The 27,431-nt window shown below is 39.2% G+C and overlaps 2 protein-coding genes across 4 annotated transcripts; one reads left to right on the forward strand and one right to left on the reverse strand.

The window, feature by feature from the left end:
• vdac3 (voltage-dependent anion channel 3) lies at positions 1-10,335 on the forward strand. Of its 3 annotated transcripts, XM_028577150.1 has the most exons (11): positions 3-119; positions 4,237-4,353; positions 5,736-5,807; positions 6,044-6,093; positions 6,606-6,608; positions 7,164-7,316; positions 7,467-7,519; positions 7,661-7,888; positions 8,032-8,182; positions 9,101-9,158; positions 9,266-10,335. In XM_028577150.1, the coding sequence occupies exons 2-11, from the start codon at positions 4,239-4,241 to the stop codon at positions 9,355-9,357; spliced, it is 975 nt and encodes a 324-aa protein (XP_028432951.1). In that variant the 5' UTR covers positions 3-119; positions 4,237-4,238; the 3' UTR covers positions 9,358-10,335. The 3 variants fall into 3 exon arrangements, with proteins under 3 accessions (XP_028432953.1, XP_028432951.1, XP_028432952.1); XM_028577152.1 differs by lacking the exon at positions 4,237-4,353 and having other exon boundaries at positions 1-119; XM_028577151.1 differs by lacking the exon at positions 6,606-6,608 and having other exon boundaries at positions 4-119.
• Positions 10,336-27,274, reverse strand: ikbkb (inhibitor of nuclear factor kappa B kinase subunit beta). The gene is made up of 22 exons (XM_028577149.1): positions 27,135-27,274; positions 25,933-26,054; positions 23,585-23,679; positions 20,679-20,799; positions 19,762-19,831; positions 18,333-18,421; positions 17,315-17,404; positions 17,091-17,215; positions 16,060-16,167; positions 15,832-15,961; positions 15,377-15,571; positions 15,110-15,224; positions 14,541-14,664; positions 14,286-14,437; positions 14,043-14,104; positions 13,860-13,960; positions 13,729-13,778; positions 13,530-13,629; positions 12,813-12,960; positions 12,460-12,557; positions 12,006-12,099; positions 10,336-11,907 (listed from the first exon to the last, which is right to left on the reverse strand). Exons 2-22 carry the CDS (start codon positions 26,035-26,037, stop codon positions 11,848-11,850), a joined length of 2,232 nt encoding a protein of 743 aa, XP_028432950.1. The 5' UTR covers positions 26,038-26,054; positions 27,135-27,274; the 3' UTR covers positions 10,336-11,847.
• Positions 27,275-27,431: the final 157 nt, after the last annotated feature.

Here is a 27,431-nt window from a genome sequence, read left to right on the forward strand (position 1 = left end):
CTCGGCCGGAGGTCTGACTCGCGCCTGCCCAGTGTGTTTGTCTCTGCTTTCTCCTTCACTGTGCCCCGCTGCACCGAACAGCGTCGTTAAACTCTGCAAGATCCGCCCCATAAACAAAGGTAAGAAATAACTCACATTAGCGAATTATTATTGTTTATATTTATTGTCTCATGTCGGTTTACCTGCATGACGAATTAGCTGTTGACAATTGTCGCTTGAATATCAGTCAGATATGAGTCACACATAAGGGGTGTGTAGCAGCAGCAGCAGCAGCAGCAGCGGGTATGCCAGGATTTAATGCCAGTTCAGGCCTGTATTTGCCATTAGTGTAATCTGTAAACTACCTGAAACTAATCCCCACAAAGGGAGTTTTACTTACTAAAATGTGTTCTCAAGATATGATGATGACAGGGGACACGGGGGGGGTTATATTCTCTGTAAATGTTATGAAGTAGCATATTTTACCATTGCGGTGCAACATAAAAAATGTGACAGCTGAAAAAAAACATGTTTGGAAAAGTTATAGCTGTTGCAGTGATGGTACCCCTCCGGCAGATAACAGACATCTTATGGACGCACGAACAATGGAAACCATGAAGAGGACGCATCTGGCAAATTAAAATAGCCTACTCGTCCACTTATGGAAAGGGCGACGTGATGCCATATATCTTGCTTAAACGTCTTATCTGACTGTTTTTGTCTAGAAGCACAAAGTCCATGATCAATAACATGACAAGGGACGTTATCGTTTGGCAACAGCCACACACGCTCCTGTCTATGTAATTACTTATTCGACACAGAGTGATAGTGAACGACAGGTTATTTATTAGGCAAAATAAACATCATGCTTGGCTTGGAGGAATCATTAAGAGTTTAACACTATTCGATCATTGTGTAAAATTCATTAGCTTTTTTGGAGCGTCACTCTCCAAAGTTCTGAAATCAGAGCTGTGCCAGACTGGCTTAGAGCTAAACAACACTAATTATTAACAATACAGGATGCTGCAGTGAGCATTACATACAAGTAGAGCTGGGCGATATGGAGAAAATCTAACATCATCATATTTTTGACCGAATACATCGATATCGGTATTGTGGCAATATTGTAGGGTTGACAATTGGTGCTTTCACAAAATATTTACACAATGATATTTTTGATAAACAATCATCAGTAATGTGGATAATGACTAAGTGGGTAAAGGCAAATTATAGAACAGCTAGTACAACAACAGTCTGGTAAGTTACATCACTTTATTGTAATGCAGCCTTAAAACCACACTTGTATTGTGTCATATTGCAATATTACGATGATATCTAGCCTCATTTATCGATATTGATATATTGCCCAGCCCTAATTACAAGACCCAATCACACTGGTAAACAGGTGCTTACACACATCAGTCTGAACTGTTGTCATTAAACATATTGAAACCCCCTGGATCCTGAACACATCACACTATAGAACACATTCCTCACTACCTCATGCTCTTTACATTCAAGCTATAAATTGTCTTAGTGTAACATGACTGCACTTGACCTTATATCACACCCACACATTCCTACCATTAATGCCACACACACTTTCCTTGGTTTGACCTTATCTGAAAAGTCGGCCAGAGTTGGGTAACTGCCTGTTTATAGTTTTTTTTGTTCAGTATCTGGTCATTAGCAAGGGGGGGGATCACCAGGGCTTTTCATATTAAACTGCTAAATTCTTGCTGTTATTCAAAAATTGAATAAATGTCAAAACTATTGCTAAAATGATGTGTCTTTAAATAGTAAGACAGTTGAATAACCAATAACCAATTTACATTAAATAAAAACATCCAACACACTGGCTTCACCTTTACAAATATAAGAAGTGTTTTTTCTCCCGTCAACACAAATTGAACGCTTACGTTTGACCCATTAATTGATACATCAGCTTGCTGTTTGACATTATACTTTTCAATAGATTTCTCAATAATTATATAATCATAGGTAGTCAGAATCAAGAGTAACCATCTGTTTATATCAATCAGAGTTGATGTAACACACTAGTGCTCTGTGAGAGGACAAACAGCTCTCCAATCAGTCATCTGGTAATAATTCTAACCAACAAATTATATATATATATATATATATATATATATATATATATATATATATATATATATAATGCTGTTAATGCGTTTATATATATATATATATATATATATATATATATATATATATATATATAAACGCATTAACAGCATTCGCAATTTTTAAGAGTAGGTGTCTAATATATGGGGTCTAAATATGTCACAAAATGGTATGTGTGTCAAAATCAAACTGCTTTTTCTGTACACGAAAATCTCTCAAGACTAAATTACTACAAGCACATAAAACGGTGTTATCCATGTTAGACCAACATGGAAAAATAGCTAATTGGCAAAATACAGACTTTGTACTGTTTTAAAGATATTGTGTGTGTTTGATTTTGATTGTTAACATTATCACAACCACCATATTGCTGTTTGTGTGGAAGCAGTTTTCCCTTCATATACCACTGTTGTTTATGTCATTTTGACCTTTGAGCTCAGTCAAGGTTGTCATTTCGTTGCAGTATATGAAAGTGTTAAGACGGGTAGCTGGAGTGCGTTTGTATATAAATACAGCGTGGAGTATGCAGACAAATGAATCTGTTTCCGTAGAGATTTTAATAGGCTGAACCTGGAGGAGGACACATGCTGAAACCCTAGTCACATGTGTTGTAGTGTTAGGTTCACCTGGGCTAAATTTAGAGCTGCGTGTTGAGACTGATGGATGATGGCCAGAAGGGAAAGGGTAAAAAATTGACTGCGTAGTGGAGGAGGTGAGGGGTTGCAGAGTCTGTTGGGTGAAATGACAAAGACAGTCCAGGACTTACACGTTGTCAGCAGGTCAGCTGGCATACATTTGCTTACCGTTTGAGAAATGAAGAGCAACGCTGAGACAGCAGAGACGGACAGGATTCATTACACATACTGTGATTTATGGTCCATTGTTTGTGTGTGAGAAAGATGGCGATCTTAAAGGCCCTGAAAAATATTTTCTCAATTAGTTTCTTACTACAAGTGAAGGGGTCCTACAAGACCACAAAGTTTGATCAGATTCAGTTATTTCACGTTGGAGATGTCCGTATTTCTGGTCTTCGTTTGTTGGTCTGGTTTGAAGTGGGTGGGGCTTATTTAGTTGGAAAAAGGTGACTAATGGTAACTGCTGAATGTGTAAATGAGCAACTTTTTGCTAACAAGCTTATCTTAAAATGTGATGATTTGTAGACGTGTTTATTGCTACTGCGCCCAAGGGTTAAGGTATTTTTTTAGTTAATTGAAAGAGAGTATTAGTAGAAAACTGCTCTTTAAATTGTAATTTTTTTTAATGGTTCCTTTTTGTGTTCAGTTTAGTTCAATTTGTTCAAAAAAAATCATGTTTAAAAATAATTTCCTTTCAGTTTTTTTTTTACTCAATAAGCAATTTGTTGTATTTTAGCAGAATACTGAAAGCAGCAGAAATGCATGCTATGAGTACACTTGAGTACACTTTAATATGTTTTGTTTATTATTGCGATATCCAACATCGTTATCGCATATTTTAACCCCTACATGAAGAAATATTCAATTTGAAACAAGTTTGCCAGGGCTTAGAGGACGACACCACCTCTGAATGTGGAAAAGACACATTTGGAGATACTACTGAGATTTCTGTACATTTAGGACTCTGCTCATCTTGCCTATAGGTGACATGTGAGAGGTGAAGGACATTGTGAAACCAAGTTGCATCACAGCTGCTTTAACATGCTGTTGATGTAATACTTGTGGAAAGACGCTTACTTGTATGATGTGCTGTGTTTTCTGTGCCCTTGTAAGCGGCATATTTCACCAGATCATTGTTTTGTACCCTTCATGCAGCTAATCAGTATTCTTTGTCTGATAAAAAATAGTGCCATACAGGGGCTGTACATAGGTCTTATCATGTCCACATCCTGTGCACAAAGTACATGCGTTCATCATCTTCTAGCCTGTGCACATACAGTAAAATGTTATGCAATAGTTGGCCAGTTAGCTGCATAGAATGGAGACCTGAGCTCTGACTGAATGCTAAAGAAGCATGCTAATATTCACAGCAGCTGCAGACAAAGCCACATATTGTGCACCGTTGCTGTCAAAACAGTGCCAGACTACTTGCCAAATTTTTCTATTGTCCCTCCTTGCACTTCCCTACTCTGAAAAGACATGGCAGAGAAAGGAGTGGGGTGTGAGGTGCAGCAGGACAAGACAGGAAAAGGTGAAAAGGCAGACAACAAAGGCCACTGTGTGACATGTCAGCACCACGCACCTAAGGGACATGGTGAGTTGGGGGTGTGTGTGTAGAAAAAAGATCCGTGGATTGAGCATTGGCTGCAGTGACATTCCGCTTGTGAAGCCAGACTTGCATATCTGTTCAATTTTCATCTTTTATCCTTTGTCAGTTCTACTGTGTTTGATTGCAGTGACAGCATTTAGATTTTCGGCACAGGCTCAATCATTGATTCATTAGCTTATAGAGGGCGTATTATCCAAAGCAAAGTCTCCCATCTTCTGTAGAAAAGATGTGGGGAGATAAATAGTGAAGGGAGCAGCAGGACAAAAGCACAGAAAGGAATGTGTATCACTAGTAAAACATTAAACCAGCTGTAGGTAATAAGTGAGTGCAAGATACTCTAAATGCTTTTGCAAAGTCTACTTGTCAAAAATGTGTTGTGCAAACACACACATGTGCACTGCACACCGAGCCAGGGGACCCCGATGACTGTCTGAAGCCCGGTGCAGTGCAGTGGTGTGTGCAGGACTCATAGTTGCTGACTTACCAAACCTGCTACTGCTTAGGTTAGCTCTACTGCATTGGCTTGCATAGTGTTTTGTTACATCATATATATTAAATCTCTTTTCCTTCACAAGCATAGCATATTCCCATATAATGGGGATGTGTTGAAAGACAGGAGTAAGTGTTGCAGACGAATGTCTGTTGGATGGCTGTGTGATCATTTAAAATATTTGCTCCTGTACATTTCGGGTCTCTTCCTCCCAGAGAATCAGTCACATTAGTTTAACAACATCCGCTGCTTGCTAATGGATTGCTGCCATGCAATCAATAGGGTTTACATGGAAGATGGAGAGGGGGGAGAGATGCTGGATTTCACCTAGACAGGCCCCGTCCAGATGGTGAGGGTCTCCCTGATGATTGTTTGCCAGTAAATATTTGCTAGAAAACGCTATCTGTGATGCTTTGTGCGTGAGCAAATACAGCACTTTACATGTGTTTATGCCTTCAGAAGTGCTTTCTGAGTTGCATTGCTTATCTTCCTCAAAAGTGCAGAGCTCCATGCGTTTGCAAGATGTATTCAGCTCGTAGTTGTAGCATCTGTTCTAGCATTTTGATTTAAAAGGCATTCCACCAATTTGGAGGAGTATGTAAGATGTGGGTGGGTACTAGGTTCAGAATGAAAGACACTTGAGTTGCATTATGGGAAATGCAGATTCCAGAATTTTTGGAGTGTGGCCCATGATAATAATATTTTATACTTTATTGATCCTGCAAGAGAAATTACAATCTTACATGCTAGGGCCACCAACTTTGTGGAAGCACATTATTCAATTGCTGGAGTATCCCTGTAATTATGCATTTAGATGGATTTATGCAATAAAGTGTGTATGTGCGTTTTATTATAATGTGCATGTCTGTTTCCTCAGGCACAATGGCCGTCCCTCCTTCATACTCAGACTTGGGGAAATCTGCCAAAGACATATTCAACAAGGGCTTTGGTAACTCAACAAATTATCTTAATGTATACATATACTGTTGATATGATGTTGTTGTTATTTTAAACAGTTTTGGATGAAGCTTTGCTGAAACTGGACAGAAATGAGAGAATATTTTGTTTGCCCTGTGTCACTTTGATTGCACACTGTTTATTTTGCTGCAGCTGTTTCAGAGCCATGCTGTGCAGTACAAGGTTATTTTTTTTTATTTCCCCAATTTCCTTTTTTTTTTCCCCCAGGATATGGAATTCTAAAGCTGGATGTTAAGACCAAGTCCCAGAGTGGTGTTGTAAGTACTACTGACGTCTTTGTAATTTGTGTTTAGGCCTCTCTCTCAGCGCTCTGCAGCGCAGAACAAATGGCGGACTGATTGCCTTGCAGCACTTCATGTCAGAGTGTGTTTGCTGCCTGACATGTACTTAGTTTAACCTACACAGTCAGCAGATTAACTCTGTCCGCCTGACAAGTTAACACCTTACTCTTTTCACTCAAGCATGTTTTATCTAATGGGAAACAAGTGATCTATTTCAGTTAACTCCAGACATTATGTGTCTGTGTTGCTATACACCTGTTGCCATGGTAAAACCATAATGATCACTTGGATAAAGTTTCCCACATGCCACAAAACTCAAACCTCACTAAAATCAACAACATCGTAAATGTATTCCCTCCGTGTCTAAACTCACAGGTTTCTGCGTTCTGTCTCTCTTATTTTTTCCAGTGAGCATGTAAACTCTTTGTGGTTCTCTCTAACTTTCTCTTTTCTCCTTTTTCTGCTTCTTCCTTGGATGCGCCTGTCAGATGGTAAGAGAGTGTGTGTGCATAAGTAATGATTAAACAGGTGCACTGCAGGGTAAGCCAGTGATACCAGTTATGTTTGTGTACAGACCATGCGTGCAGGCTTTCTGCTAAGTGTTTCTTTGCAGCCGTAGCTCGTCTAAGCGACAACCTTACCCCAAAATGCCGCAGCCATAACAGCACTAATCCTCAAATACACTCACAACCAACCTCTTCCTCAGTCCTCCTATATTTCCCCAACACATTTCTCCATCTTAAAATGTGTTTTTCTTTTAAATAACCGGCCATACAGCAGAAAAAAGCAGAGAAGCAATACTTGTTTCCCTTCGACTTTGTTTCTTCTTTTTTTTTTCTTGTATGCTTTCTCTCCCCTTCTGCCCCTAGTTTCTGTAGTTAAAGCGTTAAAGAGTTTTGTTGTCATTACTTAGAATTCCTCATGGGGGCGGCAGAAACTACGCACTATAGCTTTAAGATCTAACATGGCAATGTGCCATTCTGCTTCCCTTCCCACCTCATTTTTCATCTCCCCCCCTCATCATTTCATCACTGTTTGTCCTTCAGGAGTTTGCCACCTCCGGCTCCAACAACACTGACACAGGAAAGTCAGGAGGCCACCTGGAGACCAAGTACAAACTGAATGAGCTGGGCCTCAACTTCAACCAGAAATGGAACACAGACAACACTCTCACCACAGAAATCACCATGGAGGACCAGGTGGAGTCAAACAAACAAATATATTAGTCTTTTTAAGTACTTAAAGAATATATGACAGGATTTTACTTTACTAGCCAATTAAAAATGTTCCAACATCACTTTCAGATAGAATATTAGCTCATGGTCTGTTGTCTGTTTATCTGTCTGTAGCTGGCTAAAGGCCTGAAGCTCGGTTTGGATGCGTCATTTGTGCCCAACACTGGGTAAGAACAATCCTGTTCATGCTAAGTAGTTCATATATATAAAGTGAATACATTAGTCAATCAATACAGATGTATAGTATAAATATATTACCACTATCTTAATGACTGCCCCCATTTTCTTTCTTGTTATTCCTTCTGTAGCAAGAAGAGCGCCAAACTGAAGTCCGGCTACAAATGTGACTTTGTAAATGTTGGCTGTGACCTGGACTTCGACATGTCCGGTCCCACTCTCCACGGAGCTGCTGTGCTGGGCTACGAGGGCTGGCTGGCGGGCTACCAGTTGGCTTTTGACACAGCCAAATCTAAACTGACCCAGAACAACTTCGCCCTTGGATACAAGGCCGGTGACTTCCAGCTTCACACCAACGTGTGAGTCACTACCTCACAGTAAAGAGAGGCAGGAAGTGGAAGGGATAGATTAGATATGGGCATCAACGAGCAATCCGATCATCAAGTTCAGACTAATATGCACTCCTGCTAATCTCAACCATTATCTGTGTTTTGTATTTCAGAAATGACGGCACAGAGTTCGGTGGCTCCATTTACCAAAAGGTGAACAGCAACTTAGAGACGGCGGTCCACCTGGCCTGGACAGCTGGCAGCAACAACACAAGCTTTGGAATTGGAGCCAAATACCAGCTGGATAAGGATGCCTCCCTGTCTGTAAGAACTTACTTCAAAACATCCTGGACACATTTAAAATGATAAACTCTCATCACAAGGGTTAGCAGTGACAATGGCGGCAGTGCATAAAGAATTATATATTCCAATTTTGGAGAAAACAGGGAAAAATCCTAGAAATAGATTTCACAAGACGAAGAGTCGACAGCCACGCTAGCATCACTGGGAGACTTATGCTTTGAGCTTAATGCACACAATGACAGCTTAAGCAGGTATATTTGTTTACCGTTTACCATCTTAGTTTAGCGTGTTAGCATGTTAACATTTTCTAATTGGCAATAAACACAAAGAACAGCTGAGGTTGGTGAGTATGTTATTAGCTTTGCAGGTGTTTGGTGATTAACTAAAGTATTTGAGATAGTGAAATTTTTACCTGATAATTCCCGTGAATGGAGACAAAGGGTCTCACCAAAGTCATTACAATTCATCCTAAGGGGGAAATGAATGTTTGTACCAAGTATCATGAAAATATATCCAACAGTTGTCAAGATATCTCACTAAAACCCTAACATGCCTGCTGTTGGCTCTAAAGGAAAAGTCAGAGGATTCACAAAGTCAGTAGATTTCATTCTCTGGAGACAGTTAATGTCTGTCCATCCATCCAGTAGTTGTTGAGATATTTCAGTCTGCACCAAAGTGGTGGGCTGATGGATCAACAGGCCATCATTACTATCCCTAGAGCTGCTAGCGTGGTCAATGAAGAAAAAAACAAAACATACTCATCTGCATAACGGAGATTCTTTTTTAAGCCATGATTTTCTCAGTTGTTGACCTTAGGCTGATATATCCATATGTATGATATACATTATGTAACTGCATCCCAGATCCCATCTTTTCACTCTCTTAATGCTGTGTTCATGAGTATCTCACCAGTCCATGATGTTTTGTTTCTTCTCATAGACCAAAGTTAACAACGCCTGCCTTGTTGGAGTCGGATACACGCAAACCCTCAGGCCAGGTTAGCTGATTGTCTATTATTTTTTTCTTTTTGTTTTTACTCTTTTCTATAAACAACAATCCAAGGTGCATAGGCATGGCTACATAATCTTACCCTCTTCCCTGCAGGAGTGAAGCTCACCCTCTCAGGGCTGATTGACGGGAAGAACATGAACGGCGGCGGACACAAAGTCGGCTTGGGTTTCGAGCTGGAAGCGTAAAGATTCAGCAGGAGGACAGACAAGAAGAGAGAAGAGCAACACAAGAGAAGAATAAAGAGCCCAAATGTGAGAACACAGTTAAGGTCGACCCAGCGACACGTAAACACATCTTCCCTCTGAGTCCTACACACATATGCACACAGATACACACATTCGTTGGCCTTATCCCTGAAACCCAGAGCAGCCTCCAAGACCTCCGGCACTGTAGTTTTAAAAGAGTCAAGAATTTTCTTGTGTTGGTTACTTTTAAATTTTACATTATTTACAACTCCCACAACCAACCTTGGAGCAGATATTATCAGAATACAACAGACTTGTCAACAGGTAATTCATGCAAGAGCCCTGTTCTCCAAAACATTTGCTGCTTACGACCAGTTTGACCAGACAAAGTGCACTTCCAACAGAGCATTTGTGTCTTAAACAATCAGTTTTCTTCCTGAAAAAAAGATTTGAAGCACCTTCTTATTTTGACTGTCTGGTCAGCTTGTTTTTTTTTCAGATATTCTCTGGGTTTTAGACATTAATTTCAGATTAATAGAAGACGCTTGTTTTGGTATTTTTGTTTTTCAAGGCTAGAAGGAGTTTTTTTGACTTTTCATTGTCACTTTGACAAGTACAGTGACTGTAAACAGATGCAATAAAAACTGGAGAGAATTAAGCAGAAAAAAGAGAGTGGCTGATCCTTCTCAGAGTGAGTGGACTTTGATTTCACCATTAGACCTCAGTAACACAGTTATACTGTGAACCCTCAGTTGCCTAAATGTCTATTTTTCAGGTCCTGTTTGGTAAAAGGGCTGACGGTAATTTGAGACTCTGTGTCACCTCTTTGTCTTGTCTCGTTTTGTGTCCTGTACATGTTCAACCTTTACCACTACATTTCACTTTATCTGTGCTGTGCTTTGTATAGGAGATCTAGTCAACAGTTAGGACCTCAAACTGATTTTATTGAATTAATGGAATAAAGAATGTTAAACACTATGATCTTGATGTTTTATTTTTTGGTTGGAATTATTGAAATGGAAATCAAGCAAAGTAAACATCATTTACAGTACAGTAAAATACTGTATTCAAGATACAAAATTAACTTGTTTTGAAAGTTTGGATAGAAATGTCAAACATGTTGTTATTCTGACATTGTTAAAGGCATACACGTAGACATCAGACACAAGATATCACCGATACGACAATATGTAACATCTCTCATCACTTTGTATGATCTATACACAGTAAAGACCACGTCCAATATTTGGGATTATATCCAGAAAACACCCGTTTAAATATAATAGAGGTAAAGTGAATTAAAATGTTTTTGTAGCAGTTTTCACAGTTTTGCCACAATACATCAATTTGACTCTATTTTTGCATTTGCATTGTTTAAGCAAAACAAGAAAATGTTTCATAATCGTTGTTTAGACTATAAACCATCTGTTTTCATCACCATATTATTTGACCAAGCCAAGAGAGAAATAGGATATGCTTGTTTTGTTTTTGACTATGGCCACAAACTCAACCTCTCTCAGCATGAATTTAACATTACAAGCTTCACAACACTTGTAATTATTGCAGGGATACTGGACTGCACCATGTGGTACAAGTGTTCCTTTTATGTGTCCACCCTCCATATTATTAGCAGTGGATGTCATTCAGCATACACTTATACTAGTCTTTTTACCGTTATAAACTTCACCCACTAATATAAAATTTGCAATGAAAAATATTGGTCCAGTGAGAAACATAAATGGATACACATTTACATTTTAGGTACATAACACACATTTCAAGGAATATCTTTAGAATATAACACTTTTTTAACGTTTAATGAATGTGCATAAATCTTAAAATATAATCTGTAGTTTTCTGATAAAAGTCCACCAAACATGGTGAAATAAATGTAACTAAAATGTATAGTTTCAAAACAGAATTATTTCTGTTCAATTTTGGTAAAACATTATTTACATTCATGAATTCTCTTTCACTTATAAATTTGAGGATAAAATTTACTCTATGACTGCCAGCTGTTTTATGACCGATTCAGTGTGAGGCTTGCACACCTCTTCTCATACTGTAACACTGCAGGAACGTATGTAGGTACGGTCAGACTGGGACTTTCTAAATGGTTCGTATGTTACGATTATCAGATTCAATCAATGGTACCAATGAAATGGTTGATCTTTCCATTATGAAGTGCAATTTTAGCCCAAAAGATATTTAATGTTTTGTTAAAATGACAAATGGGTGAATAAATAAGATCCTGCTTTAATAAATGTATCTCATTCTAATCTGAGATGAATTTGCTTTAGTGCCTCTTTCTTTACAACATCAGACAGGAGTTGTGAGTAGGTTTACTCCTTAATCTCATTAAGCAAATATGTGCCAGCAGCTATTACTCCATTCATATTGTTAAAAAGACCAGCCATTACCACATCCTCATGTAGTTTGACATCCCATCCACACAGAGGCAGTAGAGTACCATATGTAAGCAAATACAATTTAGGAGAGGTCACTGGAGAAATTCTGGCCTCCCTGCAGCCACGTCCACTCCCTCAACACCTAGAACAAAACAAAGAGTTGTGTTTCTTATTAGTCAACACACATAAAACAATTCAAATGATTATAAACTACACCCGACAGTGTGAGCATGTATGTACCTCCATACTGCTCTCTGATTCCTGGATGGTGTCATGCAGCAAACTCTGGAGTCTACTCTCAAACGTCCTGCTCTCCTCCACAAGAGACTCGTCACTGCAGACACACCCAAAGTGATTCATGCAGATGTTACACAGATAAACTATCATCAACATTATGAGTATACAGGAAATCTAACTGTGCCTCTCTGAAAGATTGTAATGATGGAGAGCGGTGGGGAGTGCGTGAAAGCAAAAATAAAAGTTTGTAGGAGATTGTCATTATACAAAGAAGACGTGTGTCTTTGTCTACAACTCTACCAATATTTTTTAGTTTACTTTCTGTATTCCTTAATAACACCAAAAGTGACCTTGAATGGAAAACGTCCTTTAAACCGCAGTGAGCGGTAAGTACATTTGTGTGTGTGTGTGTGTGTGTGTGTGTGTGTGTGTGTGTGTATTGTGTAAGTGCACTCACAACTGCTGTAAGCTGTGTCTGGGGGTCAGTAGAGGCGGCACTGAAGAGGGAGTTCGTAATCCATCAGGACTCCCACTCACCGGGCTGCGAACTTTACTCTGCACAAGACAAGATGATGCTTGATGAGTGTAGCAGCAGATATAAACATACTGAAAGTGAAGTGGTGCTTGAGAATTTAGTGAAACTTTTACATACCTGCTGCTATTCTATGATTATTATGTTTGGCTACTCATATCATGATATACAATTATATGCATCAACAGACATCCCTCTAAAGGGAGAGCAGAGCTGGGAGTGTGTGTGTGTGTGTGTGTGTGTGTGTGTGCGTCTGTAAGCAGTTCATGTATCCTCACACAGGCGACTTTGAGCAAGTTCCACAGCTCCCTCTGTCGTTTCTCCTGCAGACTCATCAGGACCTGTTCGCTCTCAGCCATCTTCTGGACCACACCCTCCACCTTCGGCAGCAGCTCCATCACACGCTGACGACACACTGCTGTTTTACTGCATAACACATACACACAAAAAATAGTGGTCCAATACAGAGGCGCAAAAAGTAAAGAAGTTGTGAACAGGATTGTACCCTCCCATGGATTATTTGATCCCCTCTATGCTCTGGAAGTACTCAGAGCATCCAGCATAATATTATTTTATTTCACTTTATTAATGACTTTACACATTAGTAACCGCAGACAGGATGACTTAATTTAAAAATAAATCTTTCATTAATAAAATATCGTAAATTTTTACACTTCCTTATAAATATCTGCACACCATTAATTAAGTGTTGCAATGTGTCACCTTACACTAAGCCATCACATTACAGTCACATTACGGAAGTATTTCTAGCAATGCCTAACTTAATTTATTTACTTCATTATACAGATACACAAATTCCCAAATTAGAGTTACACAGTGCAATGGCAGAGCTGCTCAGGACTCACTTAGTCCCCCCCCCCCCCACCAAAAAAAACATTATTTTGGTTATTTTTCAAAAGGTGTGCTTGGTCTTTTGAAAACTGCAAAATGAGCTCTGTGATATGATCTGGGAATTGTTTTCAGAGTTTGAGTACCTGAGGTGTGTGTAGAAGTCTCTGAGCTTCTTCTCGTAGAACTGCACAGCCTGAACCACCAGGCGCACCACCTCCTGGCTGTCCCCTGGGCACCTCTGGTCTGAGCAAGGGAAGGAAAAGAAAACCCAGGTTTATTTTACACATGGAAACACTGTAACGAGTGTTTTGTAAGAAGTGAAAACACGCGTGCTATCCAAACCTCTGGGTTTCTCTCTGAGTTTGCGGAACAGCTCCATGGCCTTTCCTTCACTGAGGAACAAAGAGGGGAAGAGAGCGGGGTTAAAGCTCCCAAAGCAGTTGTTTTTACAATAAAGTTTGGTTCAGACTTACAGTGTGTCCAGGGCCTCTCCACTCCTCCACGGCTGTCTCTGCACATCCACTATGTCTGGCTGCAGCTGCATCATCTCCTCCTCCAGTTCACTCACCTTGGCCTAGACACCCACATGTGGGTTTTAGTATTTTTAAAAGCACACTAAATACTCTACACATACACAGAAACACACGCAACTCTACCTGACCACAGCTGACAGCAGTCTGCTCCATCTCCCTCCACACGCCCAGGAGTTTCTCTGACGCTAGACAATGTAAAAAGACTATCATTAGTCGGTGGCAAACTGAAATGTTCTTCACATTCAAGTGCACTTTCCACAAAATCTAGCTATAAACAATTATGATTAAAGGACAGATTAAAGGCAGTTTTGGCAGCTGTACTGTGAACTTCATTCTATCTACCAACGTGTTTTTGTAACATCGTACCGATCCCGGTGACGGTCTGCTCCTGGTATTTGTCCATATCTATGTGGAGGCTCGTGGTAAAGAAGTCCAGCTTGGCCATGAGTCTCTGGTGCATGGACACCATCTCATTCTTCTGTTTGGACAATGAAGAGTTGTGTCTCAGCAGGCTCATGCTGAAAGAAAGATGAAAATATATGTTTTTCTTTTTTCTTCAAACAGTTAATGCACGTGTATGTTGTGCGTGGGAGTTTCTGTGTGTATTTGTGTATGTCCTACATGGCAGCTTTCTGCCCTTGCTGCAGTCTTTGCCAGTCTTCCTTCAGGGAGCGGATGGTGTGCCACGCCTGGCCGCAGGTCCTCCGCAGAGGGCTGTAAGTCAGAAGGCGTTTAGGGTCGGTTTCTATGACAAAGACAAAGAACGAGAGAGAAAGACAGACACACAGTCACACAAAGGCATAGAGTGCTTATTGTAATTTTATTTATTACAGTTTGTATATTGTTATAAAAAGACAGGGTTTTCAATTCAGGCAGAAAAAAAGATTTGTGGTTCATATAAGCGTGTGAAGATTATCTTTGTAAACAAAATGTTATAAATCTTTGTTTGCTACAGACTTTATTTTCTTTACTTTACAAAACTATGCTGTGGGAACCCTAAGTGAAGCAAACATCCTAGTTGAGCCACATAATTGCTTGAGTACTCAATTAACCAAAATATTTAGCAAAGGTGGTCATGGTGTTTGAGCCACTAAGGCAGATTCAACGCTAATCAACAAAAGAGAAGAAGGCAGCTTAAACATAGACGTTTTAAAAAAATAAATATTGTTAGCTTATTGTTGTGTACTCACGGACGAAGCGGATGTTTTCTGGAAGGGTGCGAGGAGAAAACTGAGGTTCATAACTGCATGAGGAACGATCAAAAAGGAAGACCAGAGGCAAGTCTGTCCGTCGCCCATCTATCTCCTACAGATGCAGATAATAATAATAATAATAATAATAATAATAATAATAATAATAATAATAATAATAATAATAATACTTTGACTCAGTCCATTTTAACATTGTGCTATTGACGTTTCTGTGAAGGTGTGTACAGCGTTTATTTGAGATATTACTTTATAATCTATGGCGCACTGCTTGGCCAGTCCATGAGACTCCAAGGCCAGCCCCGCCTCCAGCAGCAGCTCCTGATTGGCTGCAGGGATGTTAGTGTCTTTCTCTATCCTCAGCTGCAGGTCGGCCACAGTCTCTTCGTCGGAGACAGAGTACGTCAGGATTTTAGCAGAAATCATGTTCAGGACATGAACCAGCTGAGGGAAAAAATAAGGGCCGAGCACATTGCAGAAAGAACAAGTACATGTGTTGGTCTAAATCAAAAACTGTGCACAATCCCTTCAAATTCCATCAACACTGAAACAATGACAGCTTGATGACAGAAACAAAGCTGTAACCTTTCTATAAGTTCTGCCAACATCAGACCAGTGATATCTAAGTAATGTTCAACAAAAATACAGTATGTCCACATAAGGCGGAAATGAGACAAAGTGAAATAATACATGAATGAATTAACCTTGAGCTGCAGTATGAGCTCCAGCTGGGAGAAGCAGTCCGTGGGTGTAGCATCGCGGTCTTTGCCTCTCTCCTGAGGAGACCACTTTAACATCAGCTGCAGCCACCTCTCCAGTCTCTCTAATAACAGACTGTTAAACGCCAGCCAACACATTAAGATTGAGATAATAAGAGTCTTAAATGATCATTTTTATGTGTATGTGTGTGTATCGGTCACAGATAAAATCACCTGTTGAGGTTGTTAGGCTGAGGGAGATGTTTAGAGAAGTGGATTTCCCCCGAGAGGTCCTCATAGACGACAATATCATCGTCCTGCTTCAGCCTCAGTTTGTTGTGCCTAAAAAGGATACAGATGGAATACATGAGAGAAAAGGCTAAGTTTGGAGTTGCATATCTTGCATACTTTTGTGAACAAATGTTTTTTTTATTTCCCATTTTATGATTAATTTAATTACGGGAATTCCGACCTGTAAACACATCAAGTTACGTGCTGTTGTAAGAAAATCTGGTAAAAAAACATTATGGTACTATATAATAATATACACTGTGTGGTTTTGAAATATAATCTTTGTAACTTTACATAACGAGCTACATAATTCCTAAAGTTTATGAGAAAGTGTTTTTTGTGTGGAAGATGTCTCTCTGTTTATTTCTCCTTCTGAGCTTGCTCGGGTTTAAGCTAAGTGTCAAACCTTTTTGAGCACATTAAAGTCTTTTCACATCAGACTCTGCCTGACTCCTGTGGCTTTTTCTAACACTTTTTGGGACTTAAAAACTTCAATAAGATACAGAATTTTTTTTTTCAACCTGGCCCCTAGGCGTCAGACCCGTGTCCAAACACAACAGTGCCAGGAACTGAACCTGCAATAATAGGAGAGTATTTTTCTTCTCTGTAACCAGATGCCCTGGAGTCTGATAACTTTGATTATTTGCTTTAGTGACTCCCGTTTATTTATATATTCCCTTTGTGCTACAATCCAGTCAAGTAACAATAATGTTTCTTTTCATTGCTTAACATTCAAAAACATAATTGTTAAGCATGTTTTGCAAAAGCTAGACTATTGCCACAGAGGTGCAAAAGCAAAAAAAGAAAAAAAAAATTTCATTTGAGAAGGGAGAAATGTTGGAAATTTCAACATGCATCATCGTTTAACTACTTTTGGAAAACATGACTTCACTTCCTTCACGATGACTTTTGTGACATTTTGAACAAATCTCCAACTTGGATCAGATATAGGAATTTCTGAAAGGTGGTACTACCAAGGAACAGGTTGCCAGGTTGGTAAGAAAGGGCGAAATCCTGTGATACACTCAAACACCAAAGTCCCGAAGCTCCAGTAGTCCACAGTGACCGTGTACTTCTGTCTCTCAATGAGCTCTGGAGCCTGGAGGATGAAGTTCAAGAGAAAGTTCAGCTGTTACTGTCCAAAATACGGCGAAGAGATTGTGTGGAAAATGTGTCCACCCGTGTTTTCATCACTTACCAAGTACTGTAGTGTTCCCACAAATGAGGTGCAAAGGCTGCTCTGGTCCAGCTCTTTAGCATAACCGAGATCTATAATCTTGTGGATCAACTAAGATTAGGGGAGAGAATAAAGAAAAAAAAGGGTTATCAGCAAAAATGTTCAAATGGATAATTTAGAATTAGTCTTACATTTTGGGAAATATTCTCTCTTATCTGGTCAGAGCCAAGAAATAGTTCAGCATAACCCCTTTAAAACAGCAAATTGTTGTTTTTATATTTTGGTTTTTGTAGGGATTAAACAAACAAGCTAGAACATGTTAATTAGTGAGCTTTATAGGCACCGGTAGGCAGATCTCGTTACTGTTCGTGTAACGGGTGTTCACTTCCTTCATTTCAGTTAATAATGTCCCACAGAGGCAGACTAGCTGTCAGATGACAGTGGTGTCTTCTCATCAAACTCTTCAGCAAAAAGCGAGTAAGCTTGTTTCCGAAAATGTCAAACTATTCTTTCAAATCCTGAGTGATTGAAGAATACATTAACAGAAATCAATGTTTTGGATTTACGGTTTCTCCAGTATGCCAGAAAAAAAAAAAAAACTATAAACTTAGTGCAGATAAAGTCTGTTTGGTTCCATTTCTATAAACACAGCAATGTGCATAAACATGGAAATATAACCTTTTTAATATGTCTGGCCTCATTTATATAACTGCTGTTCATTTTCCTGTGTCCTACTGCAGGCTGGAGGATACAACACACTAAATAAAGGGAGGCCCAGAGACGAAGGTTATAGCGAGTCAATCCCAAAAATTCCTTGTAACTGCAAGGTTCAGCTAAAAGGATTGAGTTTTCCACATTGAATATTCAGTGCAGCAAAGTTGTGCTCAGCTTGTGAGGATAAACATGTGGACGTGAGAGAGACGAGTCTCCTGTACTTATTCCACATAACCCACAGAGACAAAATGCCTTTAAATGACCTCTTTGTTGTGGTTTGGGTGAATTTGTCATAACAAGATGGTTCACAGGGTCTTTAACTCACTCTCTTCTCTCCCTGCTGCAGCACAATGTTTTCTGGTTTCAGATCTCTGTGGATGATCCTCTTCTTATGGAGGTAGGTTAGAGCTGATGCTGAAGGGAGGAAAAAGAAAAAGAAGGGATAACAGTCAGAAGAAAAAAAGAATGCAGAGTTAGAATAGCATGCATTGTAAACTATATTGTATATAAATAATATTGCAGAAGATTAGTGGCTTTCTCTCATATGAAAGATGTTAATACTGCATGTAAACTAGAACTTAACTAAAAAATGTATTGGCAGATATATCTGCATTGGCGGATATGTAGAGCGATAAATAACGAGAAATCAAATACAGTTAAATACAAAGAGAGCAGCTGGTGAAAACATGTTTTATTCTGCAAGCTTCTCAAGAGGGACACAATAGTTATACAGGAGCATTTTCCTTAACTGATTTATTCAAAGCAAAGTTAAGACTTAACATTGTCGGACTCATGACGGGCAGTTTAAAAATAAAATAATCAAAATGGATGCATTAGGACCAGAGATTTTGTCTTCTTTATTTCATGCATTCCTCTTCCTTGTCAAAACCTGGCACCTACATTACCCACAATGCAACTTGTTCATTGGTTTGGTGGGAGAATCAGGTGTGTTATGCTAGCGGAGGCTAACGTAGCCTTGAGCTGCTAGCCTCAAGCAGAGATAAGGAGTGGGCAACAGAGGTTTGGTAAGCTCACTTCTTTCTAACTTCGGTGATGTCAGTGTAATAGGTTTTGTCTCAATTTACAGCAGAAACTATAATGTCACTTTCTGTATGCGTCAAAGTGTCACTAGTCTGTGTGCTGGCAAAGAGTGTTAAACAAGCGGTACTTATAACTCATGTGTGTGTGTTTGGGTGTGGATATGCATGCCTATGTCTTTACCCGAGCTTATGAAGCAGTTAAAAGGGGATCACTCATTACCAGGAAATGTCCACCAGTGGGTAACAGGAAATGGAGTTTCTGTGTGTGTGTGTGTGTGTGTGTGTGTGTGTGTGTGTGTGTGTGTGTGTGTGTGTGTGTGTGTGTGTGTGTTACTCTCCTCTACTCTCCACTCTAGCTACAGTATGTGTGATCCATACCATCATACCATATGTGTCCTCTCTCAACCTTATTTATACAGCATGTAATATACAATGTCTTGTTGATGGGAGCATTTGTATGTTATGTTTGCGTCAGAGCTTAAGTGTCCAATTATTGACCTCCGTGTGAGTGTGAGCTGACGCCATGGTGATTAAGAGTTCGGTGGTTTAGGGTCATTGATGACATCACGACACTGGTGACCAGGACCATTTCCTCTATACTCCAGGAAGCTAATCACGCTGCCATTTGACTCAATCGCACAATCAATCTATCGCTCTCACTTACACATGCTTTAAGGTGGTATAATAGTCACAATGATTGAGCAGGATACTCACAAATGTCACTTAACAGAATCAAAACCGAGCCCTCCCTTATTCCACAGCAGTTATCCAAGAGGTTTAGATACTGTGGAGATCACAAACACAGACACATGATAAAATTAATAACGTTAATCTGTCTTCATTAATAATGTCTTAGAACTTCCTGCTCTTCTATAAAACAGCCATTTTCCATCCATTTAAGTGCACTGTTTAGAAGATATCAGACATACTGTACATTTGAGGTCATAAACAAAATCAGATTCAAGCAAAAAATAAACCAAAGTATCAACTTTTTGATACTTTTTTTTTTTTTTCGCAAGGCCTTTTTGCAGTGTTTATCATATTTTTAAGAGCATTTCTGGCAACTAAAAGAAGTTTGTAAATTGGCAAATCAGCACTTTTGTTGTAAATCCTTTGGTTTGTTTTACTTTAAACAATACATTTTAAAGCGTTCTACTGCTGGAAACCCATGGCAAGCCCGATAAAAGAGTTGACTGCTTAGTTTTTGGCCATCTGGGATGCTTTGAAATTTTTATGACACTGCGGTGACATGCGGTCTGCAACAGTTGGCATTTTCCACCTCTTCTGGCTGCCTGGTGCCAACATCGTCTATCGCTTTAGGCTGCACACTCAGTTGGTTTTGGATTAAAATCCGCTCCAGATTTCACCCACAGAAGAAGTGCAAACAATCGCCTGATTATTGATCAAAAACCAAATCAGACAGTCACTTTCATGTACGAGTATATTAAACTCAGTAAAATGTAAAAAATTAAAAAGGTGCTCAGAGAGTCATGATAAGTGGTTAAAGAGTTTAATCACACACGTTTACATTTCCTTGTTAATTTGTTATAATTCCGCACTTTGCCATAATGGGCTCTAATCCACGGTCCTAAACTACATATATGCAGACACTCTCACAAACAGATTTTTACCTTTCTCAGATCTCCTCCCTGACAGTACTCCATTGCCAGCAGTGGCAGGTCATTGGTGGTCATTGTTTTCTGCATTCCCTCAGGAACCTCTCTGGCTGCGACAACGTTAACATGATCCAACCTATGTAAGTAAATATAAGCAGAACAGGCAGCACAATGTATCGTATCATATTTGTTTCATTACATACATTTCCTTTTTTATTTAATTAATTGTAAAGATGATTTTTTTTGGCATTTCTGTTTGTTTATTTTGATGTGAGAGACAGACAGGAAAGGCTAATGTCTAATTTATATAGGTTTTAGCGGCCTGGAGATATAAAATTATCCAATAAAAAAAGAAAAGATTAGAGAAAAGTCTCAAAAAATAAGGATTTGCGGCAAAAACTTGTTTTTCTGCCTATCTATTCTGTTGATCTACATTCTCAGATTTGTCTTGCAACCTCTTTTGGGAGGGCAGCCCCCATGTTGGGTAACAACTGTTCTAGGCCAATTTTTAAGAAGCAACACTAAACATTTTTTTCTCAGTATATACCTGCATCACATGACATCAATTTCTGTGTCCACCAGATTTATCTAAATTGGCACACTCTCACAATTACGTGCACACCTTTATCGGTTAAGTTTTCCCTCTACTCCCTCTGCTCTTTGACTTGCTCTGGTACTTTCTCATTCTTGCCTGTTTCATAACTCTGATTGAAACAATGTGTTTCTGATTGTTACAGGGTCCGGCCCCACAAAGGAGAAATATAAAGATAACAAACTCAAACTGATACCAGATGCACCTGCAATATGACTGTAACCAAAACACTGTGCAACATCCAATCAGTGTGTTGGACAGCTACAACAGCAGGAGATATACAATAGTCATCACTTGAATAATAAGCTGTTGTTAAGTTATTATCAGTCATTTATAAGTTTTTTTTCTCCCTGCAACACTATAGCGTTTTAGAAGTATAGTCATATTGTGTTACTAATATGCGCTACAAGTATGATCCGACTTGAAAAACAAATTCTCTTCTTCTTTCTGCCTCTCTTCAGTTTACATAAAACACTTTTTGGGGATAGAAAAAGAGTTAGGATGAAATAGTAAACCTGCATGGTTTTGAATATATTCAGCCAATGAAAAGTAACCCAATAAAAGCTCTATTAACACATCTGTGAACATCTGTGTTAAGTAGCTGTAGTAATATAATAGTAGGTTGCCATGTATGAGTCCCTTTCCCTGTGGTTTTTCCACGAGTTGAGCGTGGGTGCACGGGAGGGTTGTGGTCGTGACCATGTCTGTCTGAAAACAACACACTTGTTAAACTGGGACTAGAAAAGAAATGGTTTTATACTCATGTTTGCACCAGCGAATGATGAAACACACACACATCTCGCATCTCACAAACAACAACCATCCAACTCCAGTGACCCGACCCAAACTGAAGCTGTTGATAGACAACGCAGACGTGTATGGAAATGAAACAAACACACCAAAGCAGAGCAAAATGAGGAGGCGGCACATTATCCTGTACGAAATAACCACCAACAGACCAAAATAACCCAAACGTCCATGTGCTGTTCTAATTATTTAATGTCTTGTGTGATTTGTTTTTTTTTTAGAAACAGATGGGTACATAAAAGTCAAATGACAAACTCATAAGCACCCTGCTTGTCATGGAATGTACCACGGTGAGTCACAAGACTCAAACCAAAACTTGTCTCCCATGCCAAAAAGAACTTTAAGGCAAAGCATGAAAGAGTTTGGACGGGATAAAGAATCGGGGAAAATCACCAATTTCTCCAGCCGAGTTAAATGTGTCACATGCTACGATGCATCACTGGAGCAAAATAAACCCCTAGATCTTTTGTAAACACAGAGACAAGCGTACACAAGGTGCTGTGGTCAAACTAAAAAGTTATGAAATCTGGCATTTTTCACACCCTGCATGTTACAGATGCCTACTGATTTGAAAGACAAAACTGTGACTTTTGTACTTTTTACTGAATTATAAATAAATATGTGACTATGATCTTGGCATGACCTTAAGGCAGGTCTTGCTTTATTACTTCCTACTTGCCTCATAATCTAGTTTGTAGCTTTAACATTGTGCTTATATAGTTCCACATAAATTTCTGTTTATAGCACAGGGACACTGGTTGGAGTGTGGTGTCCTAGAATCAAGAATGAAAAAACTTTACCGTCTATAACATAATGATAGAAAAAATGTCTTAGGTTAGGGGCTCACAAACAACAAATAAAACATACACCTATTAGTGACTCGCTCAATGGTGTTTTAAGCCTCCAACGTCACCTTCCAGGCAGCTAACCCTAACCCTAAACATAATCATTGCCGCGCTGCCTGGAAAGCAACGTTGGGGGCTTAAAACACCAAACACACAGCGACTCACATAAAATAACATTAAAACAAAATTAATTCCATCAGTAAGTAAGAGTAGGTGTGCAAAGTTGCATCACATCCTATTTGGCCTTGTTTAAGATAGATATTGCAGTGGGAATAAAAATGTTTTTGTACGTTCTTTTTTTGGCCAGAGGTGATCTAAAGCGGCTGCCTGATGGGAGTAGCTGAAGTGTGAAGTGGGTTCGAAGAGTCCTTACTAATAATGTCACATGGTTAAGACAAAAACCATACAAAACACAATGGGAACCTTTTTTGCAAATCATCCCAGTCTCTCTTCAATGTGTCTTGTCTTTGTTTTCACAGGAATGTATATTATAAAGGCAAACTGCTAAGAAACTGGTTGGCAACTGGGAAGAATAACGATAGGAGGAAGGAATAATAATGAAGCTGCCATGTGTCCTGTACATGATTGGTGTTTGAAGGTGACAGAGGAAGGGTGGTGGGATCCAAAAGGTAAATTTTTTTTGTGGGCCCTTTTAAATATGTAGATTGAAAACTGACCTTTTCATGATCTGGATCTCCAGACACCATCTCTCTTTATTTCTCTCGCTCAGCTCCTGACGGCACTGCTTTATAGCGATCTGTTCCTCTGTGTCCTGAAACACACACACACACACACACACACACACACACACACACACACACACACACACACACACACACACACACACACACACACACACACACACACACACACACACACACACACACACACACACACACACACACACACACACACACACACACACACACACACACACACACACACACACTTGAGATATTAGGCATTTCATAAGAAAGGCAAATTCATTTTAATATCCATTAGCTAGTAGCTAATAACTACCAAAAATCTTGGCCATGAGTGTTTTAAAGTGTCCATATTTGGGAATTTATGTTACAGTTCGGTGTTTACATTTAAAGCTGCAATTGATGATTACTTTCATAATTGATTAATCTACAGATTATTTTCTCGTTTTAAATAACTATTAATCATTTGGTCTATAAAACATCAGAAAACAGTGAAAAATGTCCACAACTTCCTCAAGCTCAAGGAAACAATCTTTTTTTTTGGATCAACACAAGTACATCTCACTACCTGTTTTCCATGGCATCCTGGAGAGAAAGAGAGACACACCCTGCTTCCCATAACTCAATCTATGAACTAAGAATAACTCACAGTTTTGTCAATAATATAGGGAATTTCCTGTAGAGGAAGTTTAGTCATCACAGCGGTGCGCTCTTCAGTAAGTCATTTCCGCTTGCCGTTCTGATTTCCTCTGAAACCCTGGTCTGCTGTGACACTGATGATGAGCTTTAATGTGATTTCACTGTTAAACAATACATTTGCTCTACATACTCTTGAACATGCCTTCCTTAATTTAGTTAATTTTTAGATGCATTCTTGAAGACACAAAATTTCTCCCACAACACGTGTGATTTACGGCAAATTATACAGTTATAATGAATGTAAACAAACTATAACAAGTAGGACACACATTGTCTCATTTGGCAAAACGATTACAATGGTCGGGAATGCAGCCGCCAAGAGGGCAGTCAACAAACGTTACCTGTTTATGTAAAAAAACCTTTGTATGTGCAAACGCGAGAGAAAAATATTTCAAAGGGATCCTTATATCAAGTGCTTTCCTACAGCTTCTGACTCTCCATCACTTGTATATCTACACTGACATGATGATGCTGTTTTGTTTGCCTGGAAAAGGAGTGTAAATAATACAACTCAAGAACAGTTTTTATGAAAGGAAGAGGAAGGTCCACTAAGCGGGCGTGTTCGTATTCCCATAGTGTCCTGATGAAACTCTACAATGCTGTCATCCTGTGACTAAGAGTGATATCATTACAATAGACACCATTTTTGTTGGACTAAGAACAAAAAGGAGAGCTTCCTGGACTGAGGTCATACGATTTACAAAAACGGGGCAGATGAAAACCCATTTAAACACATTGGTTTTTCATCAACTGTTATGTCATTCTGATTATGTATGACTGTTTTGAATTGAGATGTGAACAAAAAAAAAGGATATTAGTTAACACAAGGATTTGCACAGTGCCCTTCTTTGCATCAATTCCAATCTCTTAAGGCATGGGCTTTAAAACTGAGTTGAAAGGATGGAGAAATGTGATACGTGAGCCGCAATTTGCATAAAAATGCGTGTTCCTTCTGAGTCATAATTCAGTAAATAACACACAGACATGACACAAATATTTTAAGATTCACCATGACTTACACTTTCCTAGGATATTACTATCTCCTCCATTGTGAATAAACTTCAATGAATCCAATTTGAAATCATAGAAAAAAAGACACCCCTTATAACTTTCAGAAACTGCCTGAGAATCATCATGTTTTTAAGTTTTCTTTATTACAAAGTAATCTAGTGATAGATATCTGAACATCTATGGGTACATTGCAAACAGGAACTGCTAATAGCTAATTCGGAGACTCAGGAGGTAGGGCAGGTCATCCATAAATCAAAGGGTTGGTGGGGAGGCACGGTTTAGCGGATTGAACTCAATGAGGGAAACACTGAAGCATTCCTCATGTCAAATAAGAATGATTTTTGCTGCAATTGTAAGAATTAATTTTTTTAAATGACAAGAAAATATTTAATTTGTAATATGGATTTATTGTTATGTATTAGTATTTGATCTGCGCTATGTATATCATTTATTTTTAACGCTCTAATCTTGATTATATGTTAATTGCACTGATGGTGATGATGTTGATGTCTACTGGAAAATGCCAGCCACCAACTTTAGCTGTCTTCTATCTGACTACTTAAAATGCTCAAATGTAATAGTGTTAATAGTTAAGTGTGTGGAGCGTGTACCTTGTTTTGCCATCGTGTGACATTCCCAAAGCCTCCAGTGCCCAGCCGCTCCTTCAGCTCCCAAGACCCACAGCTCTGCTGCTGCTGCAGGGGGACACGATTCATGGCCTCCTCAGCTGGTCCTACAGCCAATACAACAAATAACAAGAATAAACTTAAGTCTTACTTGTGGGCCACCAGAGCTCAGACCAATAAACAAAAATATTGGATAAACAGAAAATGGAAAAAAAAAACTTTGCTACTCTTAGATCATTAACACGCAAAAAATGTGAAGTTTTGGCCTGAGGCATTAAAGAAAATGCTTCGTTGTCTAGGCTACGTAAAAAGAGTTAATCATTTGTGCAGTGAATATTTTTTAGGAATATTTTATTTTAGGATTTTTTTTCCCCATCATTATGAATCTCCCCAGCCATCACCTGGGACCTCCAGGAGATTGTGATTGCCATTTTTCACGATTTCCTCACATTTGAAGAAGAAACTTTATTATTCGTCACATCGACGTCACAGTCATACAGTAGGTACAATGTAGTGACATTCAATCACTGCATTTAACCCATCCTAAGCATTAGGAGCATCCAGGGAGCAACTTGGGGTTAAATGTCTTGCCCAAGGACACTTTGATTGACATGTGGCCAGAGGAGCCTGGGATCAACCACCAATCTTGTGGTTGAGGGCCGACCTGCTCTTTCTCTGATCCACAGCCTAAACTAAAAAAAAGATTCATTAATTGCCAAACAAATAATCAACAGAATAATGAATAAGGAAACTAATCAGCAGCACCCAGGACACCCATTAGTTAACTCTCCAACCTTAACTCTGATCTTGTATTAAACGCTGGCTTAATGTTGCTTTGTATACAGGTGACCAGATTTACATCACAGAATCTATGGAGGTCTGGTTTTATAAAGCGCTTCCTGTATTTACATAATTATGTAGTTCTGTAGTTATATAGTTACAGTAGGTAGTGCAGGCCAGGCCTGTTTAATGCAGTGACTGAACAGGCATCCATCAGGGTGCTTCCGTTTTTGACATTACGCTCTACCTCTCTGCTCATAACATTGTGCACTCAAAACCCAAGAAAATCACGTTCCCTCTGTTTGTGTTTCCTATCTGAAGTTATGCACAAAGGCTTAAATGTTTTCGGTTTTTGTTTTCATGTAGACAAGCGCTTCAATTAAAGTATTGTTTCAGCTAAATCCTACCTTAAACTTCGTAGGCAGCTTTCACACCTGGTTTTCTTTCAACACTATGTCCAGTCTTTAACCGAGTTAAAACGTTAACACTATGGTCATTTCGGCGACACAACACATCTGAAGAAACTTTCTACTTCCTGATACTCTTATTTCCTGTAAACCTGATGGGACCCGCCCACAGGAAGGCAGAGTCCTCAGATCTCCAGCTCGTGCCTTCGTGTCTGTTTTTAACCAGACATCACACATGACTTTGACCGTGAATGGTGAACCTGTCACGATTTTATGCGTAAACTTTGACCAGGGACA

This window comes from Perca flavescens, chromosome 5 (assembly GCF_004354835.1).
Source record: "Perca flavescens isolate YP-PL-M2 chromosome 5, PFLA_1.0, whole genome shotgun sequence".
Classification (NCBI taxonomy): domain Eukaryota; kingdom Metazoa; phylum Chordata; class Actinopteri; order Perciformes; family Percidae; genus Perca; species Perca flavescens.

Bases quoted from the DNA above. Each gene is read 5' to 3' on its own strand.
- vdac3 (XM_028577150.1), top strand. From the start codon at position 4,239: ATGGCAGAGAAAGGAGTGGGGTGTGAGGTGCAGCAGGACAAGACAGGA. The intron at 7,317-7,466 runs GTGGAGTCAAAC...ATCTGTCTGTAG, and splicing joins AAATCACCATGGAGGACCAG to CTGGCTAAAGGCCTGAAGCT. The intron at 7,889-8,031 runs GTGAGTCACTAC...TTTGTATTTCAG, and splicing joins TTCCAGCTTCACACCAACGT to AAATGACGGCACAGAGTTCG.
- ikbkb (XM_028577149.1), bottom strand. From the start codon at position 26,037: ATGAATCGTGTCCCCCTGCAGCAGCAGCAGAGCTGTGGGTCTTGGGAG. The intron at 16,168-17,090 runs GTAGTACCACCT...TATCCTTTTTAG, and splicing joins ACCTGGCAACCTGTTCCTTG to GCACAACAAACTGAGGCTGA. The intron at 14,105-14,285 runs GTACGATGTTAC...TACATTGTCTAG, and splicing joins GCAGACCGTCACCGGGATCG to CGTCAGAGAAACTCCTGGGC.